This window comes from Chiloscyllium plagiosum, chromosome 10 (assembly GCF_004010195.1).
Source record: "Chiloscyllium plagiosum isolate BGI_BamShark_2017 chromosome 10, ASM401019v2, whole genome shotgun sequence".
Classification (NCBI taxonomy): domain Eukaryota; kingdom Metazoa; phylum Chordata; class Chondrichthyes; order Orectolobiformes; family Hemiscylliidae; genus Chiloscyllium; species Chiloscyllium plagiosum.
Genome location: NC_057719.1, coordinates 88097105 through 88115262, shown reverse-complemented (window position 1 = coordinate 88115262; position 18158 = coordinate 88097105). Strand labels below are relative to the sequence as shown.

Here is an 18158-nt window from a genome sequence, read left to right as displayed (position 1 = left end):
CATCATGTTCCTCTCCTCAGTGAACACTGATGCAAATTAATCATTCAGAATCTCACCCATTCCCTCAGGTTCAACACACAGCCTTCCTTCATTATCCTTTAGTGGACCAATCCTTTCTCTAGTTACCCGCTTGCTTTTTGTATAAGAAAAAATGCTTTGGGATTTTCCTTAATTCTGCTCACCAAAGCTATTTCATGACCCCTTTTAGCCGGCTTGGTTTCTCATTTAAGACTTGTCCTTAAGTGAAGAGAGAGTCAGACATAGCCCAGGGTTAGGGGAGAGAGCTCACAGCTTGAAACATGACAGTAAGAACAAAAAGATGGCATTAGCGCAGGGGTAGGAAACAAACTGGCTATTTGTGAAGCCTACACAGCACTTTTCTGCATTAAACAGGACTCTCTAGAAGTGAGGAGGAGGCTGGAGCTGCACCCAGTGTGTTAGTGCCTATTCGTATTGTGTATCCCTGTCTCTGAACAAATACCTTGCTCCACCAGGACTGTGTGGTAGTTGTTGTGCTACAAATGCCCTGTCTATCCCATGTACAGGCACCTCCCCCCTCTGCAAATGAGGTTTGGGCAGTGGAATTCTCATGGACAACCTGAACCTCGTATTGCTAACACAGCTCAGGATCTCTGACTTTATATCATTGACATCGCTGCCCTGACTGAGACACAGTGGGCAGGAGAAGGTTCAGCTCAAAGAACAAGGTAGCAGTTACACCTCTTACCAGAAAAGTAAATCTGAAGACTACATGGGATTCGTCTTGTCATAAAAAAGCCAACAAGTTGACCCTTTCAGTGAGTCCTTTCCACCTCCCCACACCCTATAGGATATAAAAATACCTCAAGACCCTTCAGCTCACCCTAACCCAGAAATAGTCCAACACAGTTGGTAATGCATACACCCAAACCTAAGAGCAATGGATGGGGCGAAAGAAGATTTCAGCTCCAACTTTGATCAGTTGCTGTCCTGTGTCTCAAAAGAAGATGGGCTGATTCTCCAGTGATTTCAATGCCAGAGCTGGGAGAGAGACACATACATCTGGAAAGATAGGATTGATGAGGAAGGCAAAGGGAAGATAAAGACAATGGCGTTCCCCCAAATGAAATGTCTAGAATACCTGATTTCGTCAGAGAGACCTCAACAACAGATATTGATACCTGCTTGACCAGGTCATCATTAGGTTGAGGGAGCACAAGTAACAGCACACCACCCGTGCCATGACAGGAGCTGACCATTGCTGGACCAACCATTTCCTAATCCGGTCTGCCATCTCGATCAGGGTGGCCTAATAAACAGCAGCAGCATCAGAAACACTGCCTCAGGTAAATAACTAACAATGGATTCACAATCTCTGTCAACAACGACCTACACAGTCAGTGCTGCACAAACAACCCGGAGAAACTCAATGAAGAGGAACCATAGAATGTCTAAAGCGTATGGACTGTCCTTAACTCCAGCATAAACAGTTACCCAGAAGAAGCCTCGAGGTTTCTCTACCAGGAAACATCAAAACTGCTCTGACAAGAATGACTAGGAGGCCCAGGAGTGACTAAATCACAAACACAAAGTGTTCCGCAATTGGAAATACTATCAAAAGTTGGGAAAGAAAGCAGATCCACAGACAAATGAAGGCCAAACTCCAATGATAAAAAACAAACCAACCTAAAGAACACATGGTGGGTGGAAAGCTCAAGGAAATAAAGCAACCTGCCAACAACCAGGATGTGTGTGAATTCTTCAACACAGTCAGAACTATCCATAGTCCATGTACCCAAAGATCTATCCCACTGGCAGCTGAGAACAGACACCCCTACACCCTGCCACCTCCCCCAGCCTCACCCCTACACCCTGCCACCTCCCCCAGCCTCACCCCTACACCCTGCCACCTCCCCCAGCCTCACCCCTACACCCTGCCACCTCCCCCAGCCTCACCCCTACACCCTGCCACCTCCCCCAGCCTCACCCCTACACCCTGCCACCTCCCCCAGCCTCACCCCTACACCCTGCCACCTCCCCCAGCCTCACCCCTACACCCTGCCACCTCCCCCAGCCTCACCCCTAAGTGTGCGTTCAAAACAGGAGGCAGTTGTACAGTGTGTTTGATAGAATTTTGGTGCACCATAATATTCCAGCTCACATACTGTCCTCTCACTGAGCGGGCCCAGGATCAGACACACTTGCTTCATAATCTCCGGTTCTGGTTTATTGAAGAGATGCTGGATGATTCTGCTGACTACAGGGTAGCTGTCATCACCGTTGAGAGCCAGGCTTTGAGCTGCAATCCAACAATCAGCAGAATTACCTGTAAGACAAAAAAGTAACTCAACACAGGCCAGCAACCAAACATCACACCTACCTGCTCCACATTCTTCTTGAAGCTAAGGAAGTCGAAGGGAGCGAAAACAGAAATTGTGAGAGAAACTCAGTAGGTCTGACAGCATCTGTGGAGAAGCAGCAGCAGCAGCATTTTGAGTCTAATACGACTACTCTTTAGGAGTTGAGAGGAGAGTGGATAGAGGTCTAAGAGATTATGGCGGGTTTGGATAAGGGAGACAAAGATATTTCCATTAGTTGATAGTACTTGGACCAGGGTCTCATACGTAAGATTTGGGGCAAGTGATAGATCAGAAGAATCTTTCTGCAGAATAAGCAATAATGAGCTTGAAGCCACAACTAATGAGATAGTGGAAGCAGAGATGATAGATCTGCATTGTAGAGAGCTAGCGTTAGCTATGGTTCAGTGGAAGCACTCATGCCTCAGTTGAGAAGGCAAGGAACTGAGCACAATATCTAGTCATACATAATCACATATATATATAGTCAGATCTGAGGGAGTGCTGTACTCATTGGAGGCGTTATCTTTTGGATGAGACATGAAAATAAAAGTTCAGCAATCTTCTCATGCACATGCAGAAAGTTCCACAGCACTACTGAAATACCAGCAAGAGAGCTTCTCCCAGTGTCATGGTCAGATTTTATCCTTGAGCAGATAGGGTGAGAAATAGATCTGACCGTTATCTCACTCATGGGGGTCTAGATTAGGGTGGTGCTGGAAAAGCACAGCAGGTCAGGCAGCATCCAAGGAACAGGAAAATCGACGTTTCTGGCAAAAGCCCTTCATCAGGAATGGAGGCAGGGAGCCTCCGGGGTGGGGGGAGCAGTGGGGCTGGGAGAAGGTAGCAAAGAGTACAATAGGTGAATGGAGGTGGGGATGATGGTGATAGTTCAGAGGGGAGGATGGAGCGGATAGGTGGGAAGAGAGATTAGCAAGTAGGACAGGTCATGAGGATGGTGCTGAGCTGGAAGTTAGGAACTGCGGTAAGGTGGGGGAAGGGGAAATGAGGAAACTGGTGAAGTCTCGGAACACTTCAACCCCAGGGCATCAATGTAGACTTGAGCTTTTCAAAATATAAAGAACTCATTGTGACACTATTATTTTAGGAGAGAGATCATATACATATAGAAAGATCCAATTAACTATTACCATATTATTAGCAAACCAACTGCCTCTGAACAATGCTAAAACCCAGACAGGTGAGGGAGTTTCAACTCCATTGTTTTATTAAGAAGGTTTATGAAATATAAAAACAGGGGGTTGATGACGTGTGGTCCTGCCACAGGTTGGTTTTGAATCAACTGAAAGGTGTCTGACTCATCTCTGTTAATCAGGGTTCCCTGTAAGAGGGGAATCTTGAGGTCAGGACAGTTAGTCAGGGACATCTGTCTGGGTTTTAGCACTGGTTAGAGACAGTTAGTCAGGGATTTTACTCTGTGTGAAAACAAGATGTTTTGTTTGAAAAAAGTAATAAACTTCTTGTCCAAGGGCAGAATTTTAGATCCAGTTCGAAGTCTGTCTTGTATTTCAATAAGTATGACTTTTCTATCTTTTGTCACAGTACTCAGAGTTCTCAATTGTCAGTTGAGCGCCTTGCTTGATTATGCTGAACAAAATTTGATATTATTTACTAACTCAGTGACCTCATCCTACTAGATGGTATATACCTGTCAAACCTGAAGCATTGAAACTATATACTTTGAAAGGGCTGAAACTTTTAATTAGGTTAGCTCAACAGAATCAAACTAGTCCATAACTATGTAAACTCCATTTTAAAGCTTATAGTGTTAGTTGACTAAAAGTTTCACTTAAGGACAGAAAGCAGTGAGTCTTGGTAAATAATTATCCTCCAGTCTGAAATACAATGCTCCACCAAGACACACTTGGGACCACAGTTTTACTGGTATAGATGTTCAAGAATAAAGTTATTGAATGCAAATGCATTGAATGGGAGGGTTCATGAAGAGATGCAGAGAAGACTTGCAACAATGGTTCGAATGATGAGAGATTTTCACAACAAAGTAAGGTCAGAAAGGTTGGAGTAAAAACGGTTGATGAGAGACTTGATAGAGGCGTAAAAGATTTTGCGTGGTCTAATTAAGATAAATAAAAATGCTGTCTCTCTTGGGAGTCTGGAACTCCCAAGAGAGAGCGGGACGGTGGCACAGTGGTTAGCACTGTTGCCTCGCAGCGCCAGAGACCCGGGTTCAATTCCCACCTCAGGCGACTGACTGTGTGGAGTTTGCACGTTCTCCCCATGTCTGCGTGGGTTTCCTCCGGGTGCTCCGGTTTCCTTCCACAGTCCAAAGATGTGTAGGGTCAGGTGAATTGGCCATGCTAAATTGCCCATAGTGTTAGGTAAGGGGTAAATGTAGGGGTATGGGTGGGTTCGCTTCGGCGGGTCGGTGTGGACTTGTTGGGCCGAAGGGCCTGTTTCCACACTGTAACGTAATCTAATCTAAAAACTAAGGGGCATAGGTTTAGGGTGAGAGGGGAAAGATATATAAGAGACCCAAGGAGCAACTTTTTCACCACCTAAGGGTGGGACATGCATGGAATGAGCTGCCAGAGGAATTGGTGGAAGCTGGTACAATGACAACATTTAAAAGGCCTTTGGATGGGTATATGAATAAGAGGGGTTTGGAGGGATTTGGGCCGGGTGCTGGCAGGTGTGTCTGGATTGGATTGAGTTATCTGGTCGGCATGGACGGGTTGGACCAAATGGTCTGTTTCCATGCTGTACATCTCCATGACTCTATGGTGGTACAAAGATTGTGGGACACAGATTTAAGGCTCAGGGCAGGAGAAGCGATGAGGAATGTTTTTACACAGCGAGCGCTGACTTGAAACTCACTGTTTACAAGGATGGTGACAGCAGAGACAATCTTTTCAAAAGAAATTGGAAATGCTCTTGAAAGAAATAAACTTGCAGGGTTATGAGAAAATTAGACTGATTGAATTGCAATAGAGACCCAGTATGGACTTGATAGGCTGAAAAGCCTCCTTCTATATCATAATTACTCTTTGACTTTAGAAGTTGGATAATCCTGAAGCTGTGAAGGGCACTGGATATATATACAAGGCTTTCTCATGGATCAACCAGTGATAGTTCATACCGTGAAGGAGGTTGTCACGAAGGATCTCTAAGACTCTATCATTCACTTTCTCCATTGTGACATGGCAGATGGCTGCTGCCAATTGTACGTGCTTGTTACTGCTGTTCAGGGCCTCACTAATCAGCGGTTGAAGAGACTCGGGCACAGCTTGAACTTCACTCACATTCCTCAAGTGAAGATTGATACGATCTGGAATGAAATCATTGGCATTTTACAGAAATTCAGTCACATGAAAACTTGTTCTGTCTGTGTACAGCCCTGTTATGACTCTCAGTATTCCAACAGTGACAGTTGCATAATGGTACTGTCACTGGATTGCTCTAAAGACACAGGCTCAAATTCCATCCAGGCAGAAGGTGGAATTTGGATTTATTTATAAAAGAGAAAGAATCTGGAATCAAACGTTAATCTGTGACGGCAGCCATGAAACTATCGGTTGTTGTAAAATCCCACCTGGTCCGCTCATGTGTTTTGTCAGTTCACAAATGGATGCCAGCTGGGTTAACTCGCGGCTGTTGAACATCTTGCCTCAAGGGAGAGAAAAGCTGACATGGAATGCCATGGCCCCCCACACAATTGGCTCTTCAGGGATGCCTCACAGTAACTAAACATCTCATCTCATGGAAGGAGAAACTGATGATTCAAACATTTTCATGTATATTAGCTCTCAAGGATAGTGGAATCAAGGGTTATGGAGATAAGGCAGGAACAGGATACTGATTAAGGATGATCAGCCATGATCATATTGAATGGTGGTGCAGGCTCGAAGGGCAGAATGGCCTATTCCTGCACCTATTGTCTATTGTTTAGAGAAGTAAATCTACTACTATCTTCAAATGGTCTATGCAATGGGTCTGAAGCCACATGTAGAAATATGGCCAACCTGCCCTCTCTGAAATGGCCTACCAAGCTACTTGGTTCAATGGTAATTAGGGCAAACAGAGATGCCCAGATCCCATGAAAGATTCAATAAATGAAACCCCCATTGACAGTAATGGGAATAGGTGAAGACACATTCTGGCCTGCTTTTGTGTGAAGAGATGCAATGAAACCATCAGCACTCAACATATTATGGAGTAAATCAGCAGCAGCCTCTGCAGACTTTACCTGTAAGTTAAACATGGCAAACCGGATGCTGCTGTCCAATTTGCCCTGATTCTCTAGATGTGATGCTACACTGATGTGTTATGGGATAGAAGGAGGCCACTCCACTCATCCTGCTGGCACCAATTTTTCAAATGAGCAATGTTGCTTCATGGCAATCTCCCACTTTTTGTCCATATCTGTCCACATTATTTTTATCCAAATAATTCAATCCAAATAAATGTTCAGGGATGTGTAGGTTAGGTGCATTAGTCAGGGGAAATATAGAGTAATAGGGTACCTCCCCTCCTTTAGCTGTAGCATATAGGGCATTCTCTATGTGCACTTGTTGGGCCAAATGGCCTGTTTCCACACTATAGGGATTCTATGATAATCATCCACATAATTAGGTCACAGCAAGAGGTTTGTATGTAGTTCTGGAATCTGCACTATAGAAGGGATATGATAGCACTGGAGAGGATACAAAGGGAATATCAGGGTGTTTGGGCTGGAGAGTTTAGTTATGAGGGTTACAAGGAAGTCAGGAAAGACCTAAAAAGAGAGCTCAGAAGAGCCAGGAGGAGACATGAGAAGTTGTTGGCGGATAGGATCAGGGTTAACTTTAAGGCTTTTCCATAGGTATGTCAGGGATAAAAGAATGATGAGAGTTAAATTAGGGCCAATCAAGGATAATAGTGGGAAGTTGTGCGTGGAGTCAGAGGAGATAGGGGAAGCACTAAATAAATATTTTTCGAGTGTTCACTATAGAAAATGAAAATGTTGGCGAGGAAGATACAGAGATACTTGCATCTAGACTAGAAGAGATTGCGGTTCACAAGGAAGAGGTATTAGAAATACTGCAGAGTGTGAAAATAGACAAGTTCCCTGGGCCGGATGGGATCTAGGAGAAAATGAGGACTCAGATGCTGGAGTACCAGAGTTGAAAAATGTGGTGCTGGAAAAACACAGCAGGCCAGGCAGCATCCGAGGAGCAAAAGAATCGACGTTTCGGGCATAAGCCCTTCTTCAGGAATCCTGAAGTAGGGCTTATGCCCGAAACGTCGATTCTCCTGCACCTCGGATGCTGCCTGGCCTATCGGATAGGATCTATCCTAGGATCCTCTGGGAAGCAAGAGAAAAGATTGCCGAGCCTTTGGCATTGATCTTCAAATCATCATTGTCTTCAGGAATAGTGCCTGAGGACTGGAGGATAGCAAATGTGGTTCCCTTGTTCAAAAAGGGTAGTAGAGACAACCCTGGTAATTACAAACTAGTGAGTCTCACTTCAGTTGTTGGTAAAATGCTGGAAAAGGTTATAAGAGATAGGATTTATAACCATCTAGAAAAGAATAATCTGATCAGGGACAGTCAGCACGGTTTTGTGAAGAGTAGATCGTGCCTAACGAATCTTATTGACTTTTTTGACAAAGTGACCAAATAGGTAAATGAGAGTAAACCGGTTGATGTGGTGTATATGGATTTCAGCAAGTTGTTCGATAAGGTTCCCCACAGTAGGCTATTATACAAAATGCGGAGGAATGGGGTTATGGGAGACATAGCAGTTTGGATCAGTAATTGGCTTGCTGAAAGAAAACAGAGGGTTGTAGTTGATGGAACATGTTCATCTTGGTGTCCAGTTACTAGCGGCATACCACAAGGGTCGGTGTTGGGTCCACTGCTGTTTGTCATTTTTATAAATGACCTGGATGAGGGCTTAGAAGGCTGGGTTAGTAAATTTGCGGACGACACTAAGGTTGGTGGAGTTGTGGATAGTGACGAAGGATGTAGTAGGTTGCAGAGAGACATAGTTAGGATGCAGAGCTGGGCTGAGAGGTGGCAAATGGAGTTTAATGTTGACAAGTGTGAGGTAATACACTTTGGACAGAGTAATCGGAATGAAAAGTACTGGGCTAATGGTAAGATTCTTGGGAGTGCAGATGAGCAGAGAAATCTCGGTGTCCATGAACACAGATCCCTGAAAGTTGCCACCCAGATTGACAAGGTTGTTAAGAAGACATATAGTGTTTTGGCCTTTATTAATAGAGGGATTGAGTTCCGGAACCTGGAGGTTATGCTGCAGCTGTATAAAACTCTGATACGGCCACACTTGAAGTATTGTGTACAGTTCTGGTCACCGCATTATAAGAAGGATGTAGAAGCTTTGGAAAGGGTGCAGAGGAGATTTACTAGGATGTTGCCTGGTATGGAAGGAATGTCTTACGAGGAAAGGCTGAGGGCCTTGAGGCTGTTCTCATTAGAGAGAAGGTTGAGAGGTGACTTAATAGAGACATACAAGATAATCAGAGGGTTGGACAGGGTGGATAGGGAGAGCCTTTTTCCAAGTATGGGAACGGCAAACACAGAGACTGGAGAGACTGGAGAGACTGGAGAGACTGGAGAGACTGGAGAGACTGGAGAGACTGGAGAGACTGGAGAGACTGGAGAGACTGGAGAGACTGGAGAGACTGGAGAGACTGGAGAGACTGGAGAGACTGGAGAGACTGGAGAGACTGGAGAGACTGGAGAGACTGGAGAGACTGGAGAGACTGGAGAGACTGGAGAGACTGGAGAGACTGGAGAGACTGGAGAGACTGGAGAGACTGGAGAGACTGGAGAGACTGGAGAGACTGGAGAGACTGGAGAGACTGGAGAGACTGGAGAGACTGGAGAGACTGGAGAGACTGGAGAGACTGGAGAGACTGGAGAGACTGGGGGTTTTCCTTAGAACAGAAGAGATTGAGAGGGGACATGATAATGTTGCATAAAATTACAAGGAGCACAATAGGGGTAGACAGGAAGAAACTTTTCCTCTTGATGAAGGGATCAATGACCAGAGGACATAGATTTAAGGGAAGGGGCAGGAGATTTAGAGAGATGTGAGGAAAAACATTTTCACCCTGAGGGGTGGGAATCTGGAACTCACTGCCTATCAGAGTGGTAGAGGCAGAAACTCTCATACTATTTAAGTAGTATTTAGATGTATGCTTTGGCTTTTCGAGGAACAAAGCTATGGGCCAAGTGCTGGAAAATTAGATTAGAATAGTTAGGTAATTGTTTTTGACTGGTGCTGGCGTGACGGACACCTCTGTACTATAGATCTCTATGACTCTCTCACTCACATTACCCTTGCTTATTTTGCAAATAACTTTAAATCTATGCTGTCTGGTTCTTGTTCCTTTGACAAGCAGGAACAGCATCTCCCTACCTACTCACTGTAGCCCGCTGGTGATTTTGAAAACCCCTCCTACTGCGTCTCCTCAAATCTTTCCACTCTCCAAAGAGAACAGTCCCAACTTCTTCAATTTGTCCTCACAACTGAAGCTTCTCATCACTGGAACCATTCTTGCAAATCACCTCAACACTGTCTCCAATGCACTCACATTCCTTCCTATAATACAGTACCAAATTTAACACAATACCCCAGCTCAGGTCCAACAAATGTTTTATACAAATTTATCATCGCCTTGTTGCTCTTGTACTCTATATCCCAATTAATAAAATGTCCAACTCGTTATCAACTAAAGAGGTCAGAAAATGTTTAGACTCCTACCTTCAGGTTTCAGTGAATTTAACAGTGTGATAAATCTTAATTACTGTCAAAGATTAAATATTTTAACTTAGAGTCCGTGGCTTTGACTGCATACTTCAGTGGAGACTCTTCAACCTGATGCCTGCCCTGACCACACACACTCCACAGTATCTCCCAATACCATAGCTTGCATCAAAAAAACCACAAAATGTCAGAGAGCAATAAAAATGTAATGAACAATGAGCATCATTACTTTGACCACTGACAATTCTGGACTGCATACTTTTAAAAAGACTATAAGATTTAGAAGTAAACTTAAGCCATTCGGCCAATTGAGTCTTCTCTGCCACTCGATGAGATCATGTTTGATCTGATAATCTTCAACTCCACTTTCCTGCCTTTTCCTCATAAACCCCAACTCCTTTCCCGATTAAAAATCTCTCTATCTCAGCCTTGAATACACCACCCTCAACAGCCCTCTGCAGCAAAGGATTTCACAGATTCACTACCCTCGGAGGGAAGAAATGCCTCCTCACTTTTGCCTTAAATGTAAAGCTCCTTATCTGAGATTATTGCTTCTGATCTTGGACTCTCCTACAAGGGAGAAACAACATCTCTGTATCTACCCTGCCTAGTCCCCTAAGAATCTTGTATATTTCAATATTTCGCACTCTTCTAAATTCCAATGAGTACAGGGTCAACCTACTGTCAACCTCTTCTTATAAGCCAGTCTTTTCCATACCTGGTATCAACCTAGAGAACCTTCTCTAGATTGCTTGTTTCACATTTCCTGTTATACTGTGTGAGGTTCTCCCAGTTGTTCCTGCTACATAGTGAGCAATCCTCTCTATCCTCATGCAAGTCTCAGCATGTCACCCCATATTTTTCCGTGACGGAGAGATTCTCCCAATTGTTCCTGATTTTTGTGACTCCATAATATTCCTGTTATTGTGTCCAATTCTCCCAAACAGACCCATTATTTTCAGTGAAATTCTCTCTGTATGCGTGAGTATATATATTGTTTCTATTGCTGTGTGCCCCTCCTGACATTGTACCTGTTACTGTCAGTATGTGTCACAACTCTTCGTGCTATGATTAGTGTGTGCCTGCACGTGACAAGAGTGTGAGAGAGAAAGTGTGTGTGTGTGTGTGTGTGAGAAAGAGAGAGAGAGAGAGAGAGAGAGAGACACACACAGACAGACAGACAGAGAATGACAGAGAGAGAATGCTCTATTGCTCTACACACTACAGCCAAGGAAGGGGGGGTTTAGATTGTTTTTTTTTTCTTTTTGCAGTCCATCTCTGTAACTGACATATTCCAAAAACAACAGACAGACATCAACAAAACTGGGCACACAAGAAAAAAATGAATCAGTTCTTTATGAAAATTGCTCTCAATCTCCCAGTGACTCTTAATCACCAGGCTGGGATTCGGCCGGGTGGGGGAGACCTACTTGTGACTCCAGAGTCACAGTCATGTGATTGACTCTTAATTGCCTAGCAAAGTACTCAGTTGAATGCAAAGATGAGCAAAAGATACTGGCTATGACAGCGTTAGAATCAACAATGGTGTTCCATTGTTATACAGCCCTGGGAAGCACCTAAACTGCTTCTGTTTACAAAGATCACAGATCTTTGTGCTATTGATAAGGTCAAGACAGCTGCAAACATTTTAGGCATGCAACGATGCAACACTAAAATGGAATTTCCTAGACATATACATGTAAATCACACCTTTGTCTTCTTCCAGTTGTGGACGCTCAATAGCTCCTGATGCACAGGTTGCGAGAGCACTGAGCTGGACATAACTATGTATTGCTTTGAGGTCCCTCTTCAGTTCTTCGATTGTGATATCCTGCCAATGTGAATCTAGACCGTAACACAATTTAAAAAACAGTATTTTATATCACTGTTTCCAGCTTACATAGTACTGTAGAGAGATTCATGATACAGTTGATGATTGTATCCGAGAAGAATCCAGTTTATACTGAAACTACATGCAGCAAGGTCAAGTGTTCAGCTCTCAGTCAGTTGACAGGAGGGATGTTGGGGAAGAAATAGGACAGAGCTCTCATTGCTAATCACTATCCAAGGAACCTGACTTAGGAGAAGATCTGATGCCAGAATCACAGTTTGGGTTCACACATGAACAAAAGTCCCTTGGCTAAGATGAGAGAGGGAACCAGCGCTCCTATGACTATTGTTAAACTAGAAAATATCACAAACACCCAAGTTATCAATTATGAATTGTAAATAGCGGAGGCCCTAGGATTGATCTTTGAATTTTGATCTTTATAACTGATAGTTACAGCCTGGCACAATGGAAGTGACCCATTTATTTCTACTTTCTATTTTTAGCCCCATTAAGTAATTCTTAGTCTTTGCTAATATATTCTCCCAATTTCATGGGACCAAATTGTGTGCAACAGCCACTTATGTGGCACCTTATCAAATGTTATTTTGAAAATCCAAGTTCAACACATCCAGCTACTCACTCACTCTCCTGCTCACCCACATTCATTTATTTAGAGACTCGAGAACTTTAATTAGTTGAAAATGGCAGTTGGGTCATAAATAGGATGCATAAAGTCTCCTTTCGAGAACACTCCTACCCTTCTTAGACTTAAAACAGTGAGATTAACCTAGCTCATTTTGTTGCAGGCAGGATCCCAAATCCAAATTGAAATTGGGCAATTTGATCAGGATGAAAAGCTGCAATTTATTCAGCATTAACCATGATCACAAGAGCTGGGCCTCTTTCTGTTAATCGTGCACTACGACCAACACCCCTATCTTCGACACTGCATGAACACTTTCCCAATGAAGTTTTTATTCCTTAAGGGAATGAATATACGTTGCAAATTTTGAATTAATTCGTTAAATGATTCAGCACTTTGGAAAACCATTCTTCAGCATAAGTCAATGAGTGTGAAATCTGTAACCCCGTGAGAATCAAATGTCTGTACAGCCTGTACCCTAGAGAGCCAGTAAGTGCGGGTTCCACACATGCTAACTGGCAGGTGCAATGGGAGCTGACTGTCACTGGGGAGGCGACGGGTACAAAGGGAGCTGACTGCCACTGGGGAGGCGACGGGTACAAAGGGAGCTGACTGTCACTGGGGAGGCAACAGGTACAAGGGGAGCTGACTGTCACTGGGGAGGCAACAGGTACAAGGGGAGCTGACTGCCACTGGGGAGACGACGGGTACAAGGGGAGCTGACTGTCACTGGGGAGACACGTACGGGGAGCTGAGACTGGGGAGACGATGGGTACAAGGGGTGCTGACTGTCTCTGGGGAGACAACGGGTACAAGCGGAGCTGACGGTCACTGGGGAGACGGGTACAAGGGGAGTTATCACTGGGAGACGATGGAGACAAGGGGAGCTGACTGTCACTGGGGAGACGGGGACAAGGGGAGATGTCACTGGGGAGACGATGGGGACAAAGGGAGCTGGCTGTCACTCAGGTGGCAAGTTCCACAGGTGCTGACTTTGATTGGGTGTAGGTTTGACGGGTGAGAGGTGACCTTTTAGAGGTTTATAAAATCATGAGGGGCGTGGATACGGTAAATAAACAAGGTCTTTTCCCTGGTGTGGGGGAGTCCAGAACTAGAGGGCAAGGTTTAGGGTAAGAGGGGAAAATTTTAAAAGGAACCTAAGGGGTAACGTTTTCATGCAGAGGGTGGTGCGTATATGGAATGAACTGCCAGAGGAAGTGGTGGAGGCTGGTACAATTACAGCATTTAAAAGGCACCTGGATGGGTATATGAATAGGAAGAGTTTAGAGGGGTATGGGCCAAGGGCTGGCAAATGGGACGACATTAATGTAGGATATCTTTTCAGCAAGTATGAGGTGGACCAAAGGGTCTATTTCCATGCTGTACATCTCTATGTCTCTGATTCGGTGTAGGTTCAATGGTTCCTGACTCTGTCAGAGGGTTGATTCAATGGGTGCTGACTCTCATTGTTGTCATGGATTGCTTGGGGGCTAGCTCACTTCAAGTTTTAACTAAACATTTGTAACAAATGAGCTTTCCCTTAAGAATAAAAGCTCCATGGGAAGAGTATTCCAATCCTGACTATAAGTGACCACAAAGTTATTTAACAAGACCTATAAACCCATCTGATCCACTTATGCCATTTCAGGAAGGAGCGTGACCTGTGCAGAACTTTAAACCCACCTTGTTTAGACCAAGTCCTGCCTTCACACAGAGGACACCCTCTAGCATACCGCATGACACTTCCACCAATTTAAACAGAATAGACTGGAAACAGATCGCGCAAAACCGGGCAAATAAATATTAAATTCTTGTCACTCTGCAATAATCAGCACCCGAGGGAATATTTGACATTCAAGAGCCTACAGCAGCTATTGGAATGAGGAAAATCACGGACATAATTTGCTAATTCTTTCCTGAGCAGAAAACTTACAGATGTGCCAAGCTTTGATCCATCCCGTGACCATGTTGCGCATCACTTGCAGGTCCTCTTGCATTTTAAAGGATTTCTTCACTTTTTTTTCCACCAGTTCATAGTCTGGTAATCTCAGTCCTTGCTCCATAGTGTAATCAGCGAGGGTAGGCAGGCCTGTCCACCGCCTTAGGCCTTTCGACACCCTCTTGGAACCTGTATGGACAAAGATGCAATCAGTTCCTCCACTGGCAGAAACAGACTGAGTATCAGTGATTCTATTTTCCATTCTTGGAAGTGGCACAATTGAAAATCGCCCCGATTTCTGAATACCCGCTATTTTTATCCTCATCCTTTAGACATCTTGAGCAACACTATTCTGACTTGAGAAGCAGCTGTCATTATCTCTTCCATTAGTTATGCCACCTCAAGCTGTTTGGCTGCCTGTTTTAGATTAGATTAGATTACTTAGTGTGGAAACAGGCCCTTCGGCCCAACAAGTCCACACCGACCCGCCGAAGCGTAACCCACCCATTCCCCTACATTTACCCCTTTACCTAACACTACGGGCAATTTAGCATGGCCAAATCACCTGACCTGCACATCTTTGGACTGTGGGAGGAAACCGGAGCACCCGGAGGAAACCCACGCAGACATGGGAAGAATGTGCAAACTCCAAATATTGAATTGGTGCCAAATATTTCTCATCCTTGGCTGGTCAAGAGCATATCACTAGGAGTGTCAGAATGCCACTCATAAAAAGGACATATAACATTATCATTTACAAACCACTGGTTGGGCTTCAGTTGGAATATTGCATTCATTGCTGGGTTTAGAAAAGACGTCAAGCTTTGGGATAAGTTAAACAGAGATTTACTACAGCAGTACCAGGGATGAAATAGATCAGTTTTGTGGAGAGACTACAGAAGCTGGATTTACTCTCCCAAGATTAGCACAAGGTAAGGGGGAAACCCTTTTAGTGGTGTTCAAAATTATAAAGGGTTTTGATACAGTGAAGGATGAGAAGCTAGTTTAATTGGCAGGGGAGTCAGTAACCAGAGGACACTGGTTTAAGATAACCGGCAAAAGAACCAAAGGAGAGGAAAAATATTTTTTAAACAGCGAGTTACGATGATCTGCATTGCTCTGTCTGAAAGATTGCTAAAAGCTGAAAGCTTTAGTTTCAAGAAGGCATTGAACAAAATGTATGGCTTTGGGTTATGAGCAAAGGAATAAGACTAATTTCACAGCTCTTTCAACTGTGATTCAATGATGATGTGACATCATCCGAGAAGGAACATTTCAAGGCCACCACATACCCAAATTCAAAAAGGCCTATGCATGTTTTAATTTTATTCATCACATGAGGAGTGTTCTTCTTTCTTGGCTTATGATTCTACCTCAGTGAAAACAAAGGAAGGGCCAAATGCCATGTGTCTAAGGTAATAGGCGTTAACTCACTTAAAACTCATTGACTTCAACGCAGTTAAAATCAGGCCTCATATAGTCCCCAATTGATCAAATAATTAGAAGAGTTATTTTTTACTGTGAGGGAAAGTCACAATGAAATGTTATGCTTCAGTGAAACCATATCAGGAGTACTGTGTACTGTAGTGTTTCCTTACTTGAAGAATACAAATGCATTGAAGGCAGTCAGAGAAGGTTTACTACACTAATACTTGAAACCAAGCTGTTGCCTTATGAGGAAAGGTTGGATAGCTTGTATTTGCTTGTGTTTCAAAGAGTAAAAGATTACTTCATTGTAACACAAGTTCCTGAGGGGTCTTGACAGGATGGATGTTGAGAGGATGTTTCCTCTCTTGAGCGAATCTAGAACCAGGGGTCACTGTTTAAAAATAAAGGATTACCTATTTAAGAGACGAAGTGAAAATGGCAATCACTGCAAGACGTGGATACTACCCACTATGTATGCGGCAGGTAATCACATGACTCGGCCAACATTGTCTACCTCATACGCTACAGGCAAGGATGCCTCAAGGCATAGTACATTGCCGAGACCAAGCAGATGCTATGACAATGGATGAATGGACACTGCGCAACAATCGCCAGACAGGGATGTTTCCTCCCAGTCAGTAGATACTTCAGCGGTGAGGGACATTTGCCTCTGATCTCCAGGTGACTATCCTCCTAGGCGGACTTCGGGATACGCAACAACGCAGAGTGACCGAAAAGATGCTGATAGCAGAGTTTGGAACCCAAGTGGATGACTTCAACCGGGACCTTGGTTCACGTCACATTACAGGTGACTCCACTGCACTATACACCCTCTCATACACACACACTCTTACAGACCCTCTCTCATACACACACACACACTCTCACAGGCTTATACTCCATCACACTCACACACACACACTTTACCAAGCTTGCACACACTCACTCTTGTGTGCACTCATACTCTCTTTGCATGCACACATACAAGTCTACGGGTGAATTTGCATTTGCAGAAGTTCATTTGCAAATACATTCTATTTTACTCAAAAACTGCAGGCTGTTAATTCATGTAATATTTTATAAATTCCTACTTGGGAAATGAAGCCAGTCTGATTTAAGTTTGGGATACAGGTAGACTTAACCTTTAATACATTGTCGGAGCTGAGATGTCTCCTTTTTTATATACAAAACCTTAAGTTATCTCAAGAATGTGACTTAAAATTTCTGGGGGTTACATATTAATGAAACGTGTAACCCATCCTAAACAGCAATCTAGGTTTGTTCAATATATCATTTCAGTTGCTTGACACTGTAATCTTTTGCTATAAATTTTATGTCTTATGATCCCGTTCCACAGCTACCTGATAAAGGAGCAACGTTCAAAAGCTAGTGCTTCAAAATTATCCTGTGACTATAACCTGGTGGTGTGATTTCTAACGTTTTCCTATAGCAGGAAGACCAGAACTGAATACAATATCCTAAAAGTGGCTCACCAATGTCCTGTACAGCCACAACATGACATCCCAACTCCAAGACTCAACGTCACTGACCAATGAAGGCAAGTGTGCCAAATGCCTTCTTCACCACCCTGTGACTCCACTTCAAGGAACTATGCACCTCCACCCAAGGTCTCTTTGTTCAGCAACATTCCCAAACACTAGTATTAACTGTACAAATTCTACCCTGATTTGCCTTACAAAAGTGCAACACTTGACATTTATCTAAATTAAACTCCATCTTCAACTCCTTGGTCCACTGGCCCATCTAATCAATGTTGTACTCCGAGATGACCTTCTTCACTGTCCACTACACCATCAATTTTGGTGTCATCTGCAAAGTTGCTAACCATTCCTCCTCTTTTCACATCCAAGTCATTTATAAATGACAAAAAGCAGGAGACGCAGCCTTCCCTGGATTGCCTCCAATGCTAGCATATCTTTCATTAGATAAGCAGTCCAATACTGCTCACCTGTGGTCTGTACCTTGTATAAATTTAGCAAAAGACTCCCTATTTTTATGCTCAATTCCCTTTGAAATAAAGGCCACAGTTTGACTTGTGTTCATATTACCACCAAACGTGATGATGCCAGTATTTTGTGATTTATGTCTGAGGCCTCCCAAATTCCTCTATCCTGAAACTTTCTGCAGTCTTTCTCCATTTAAACAATATTCAACTCCTCTATTCTTCACACAAAAGTGCATAACCTCACATTTTCCCATGTTATAT

General features: G+C 43.7%; 1 protein-coding gene across 1 annotated transcript in view; it reads right to left on the bottom strand.

Annotated features, from left to right (window-relative positions):
• heatr4 (HEAT repeat containing 4) overlaps positions 1-18158 on the bottom strand; it is a 66093-nt gene that overhangs the window by 28141 nt on the left and 19794 nt on the right. The window contains exons 5-8 of the mRNA XM_043698333.1: positions 14498-14692; positions 11801-11935; positions 5455-5643; positions 2145-2305 (exon numbers count right to left, since the gene is read on the bottom strand). Of these exons, the coding sequence (XP_043554268.1) occupies positions 2145-2305; positions 5455-5643; positions 11801-11935; positions 14498-14692 (680 nt within the window). The remainder of the gene's footprint in view (positions 1-2144; positions 2306-5454; positions 5644-11800; positions 11936-14497; positions 14693-18158) is intronic.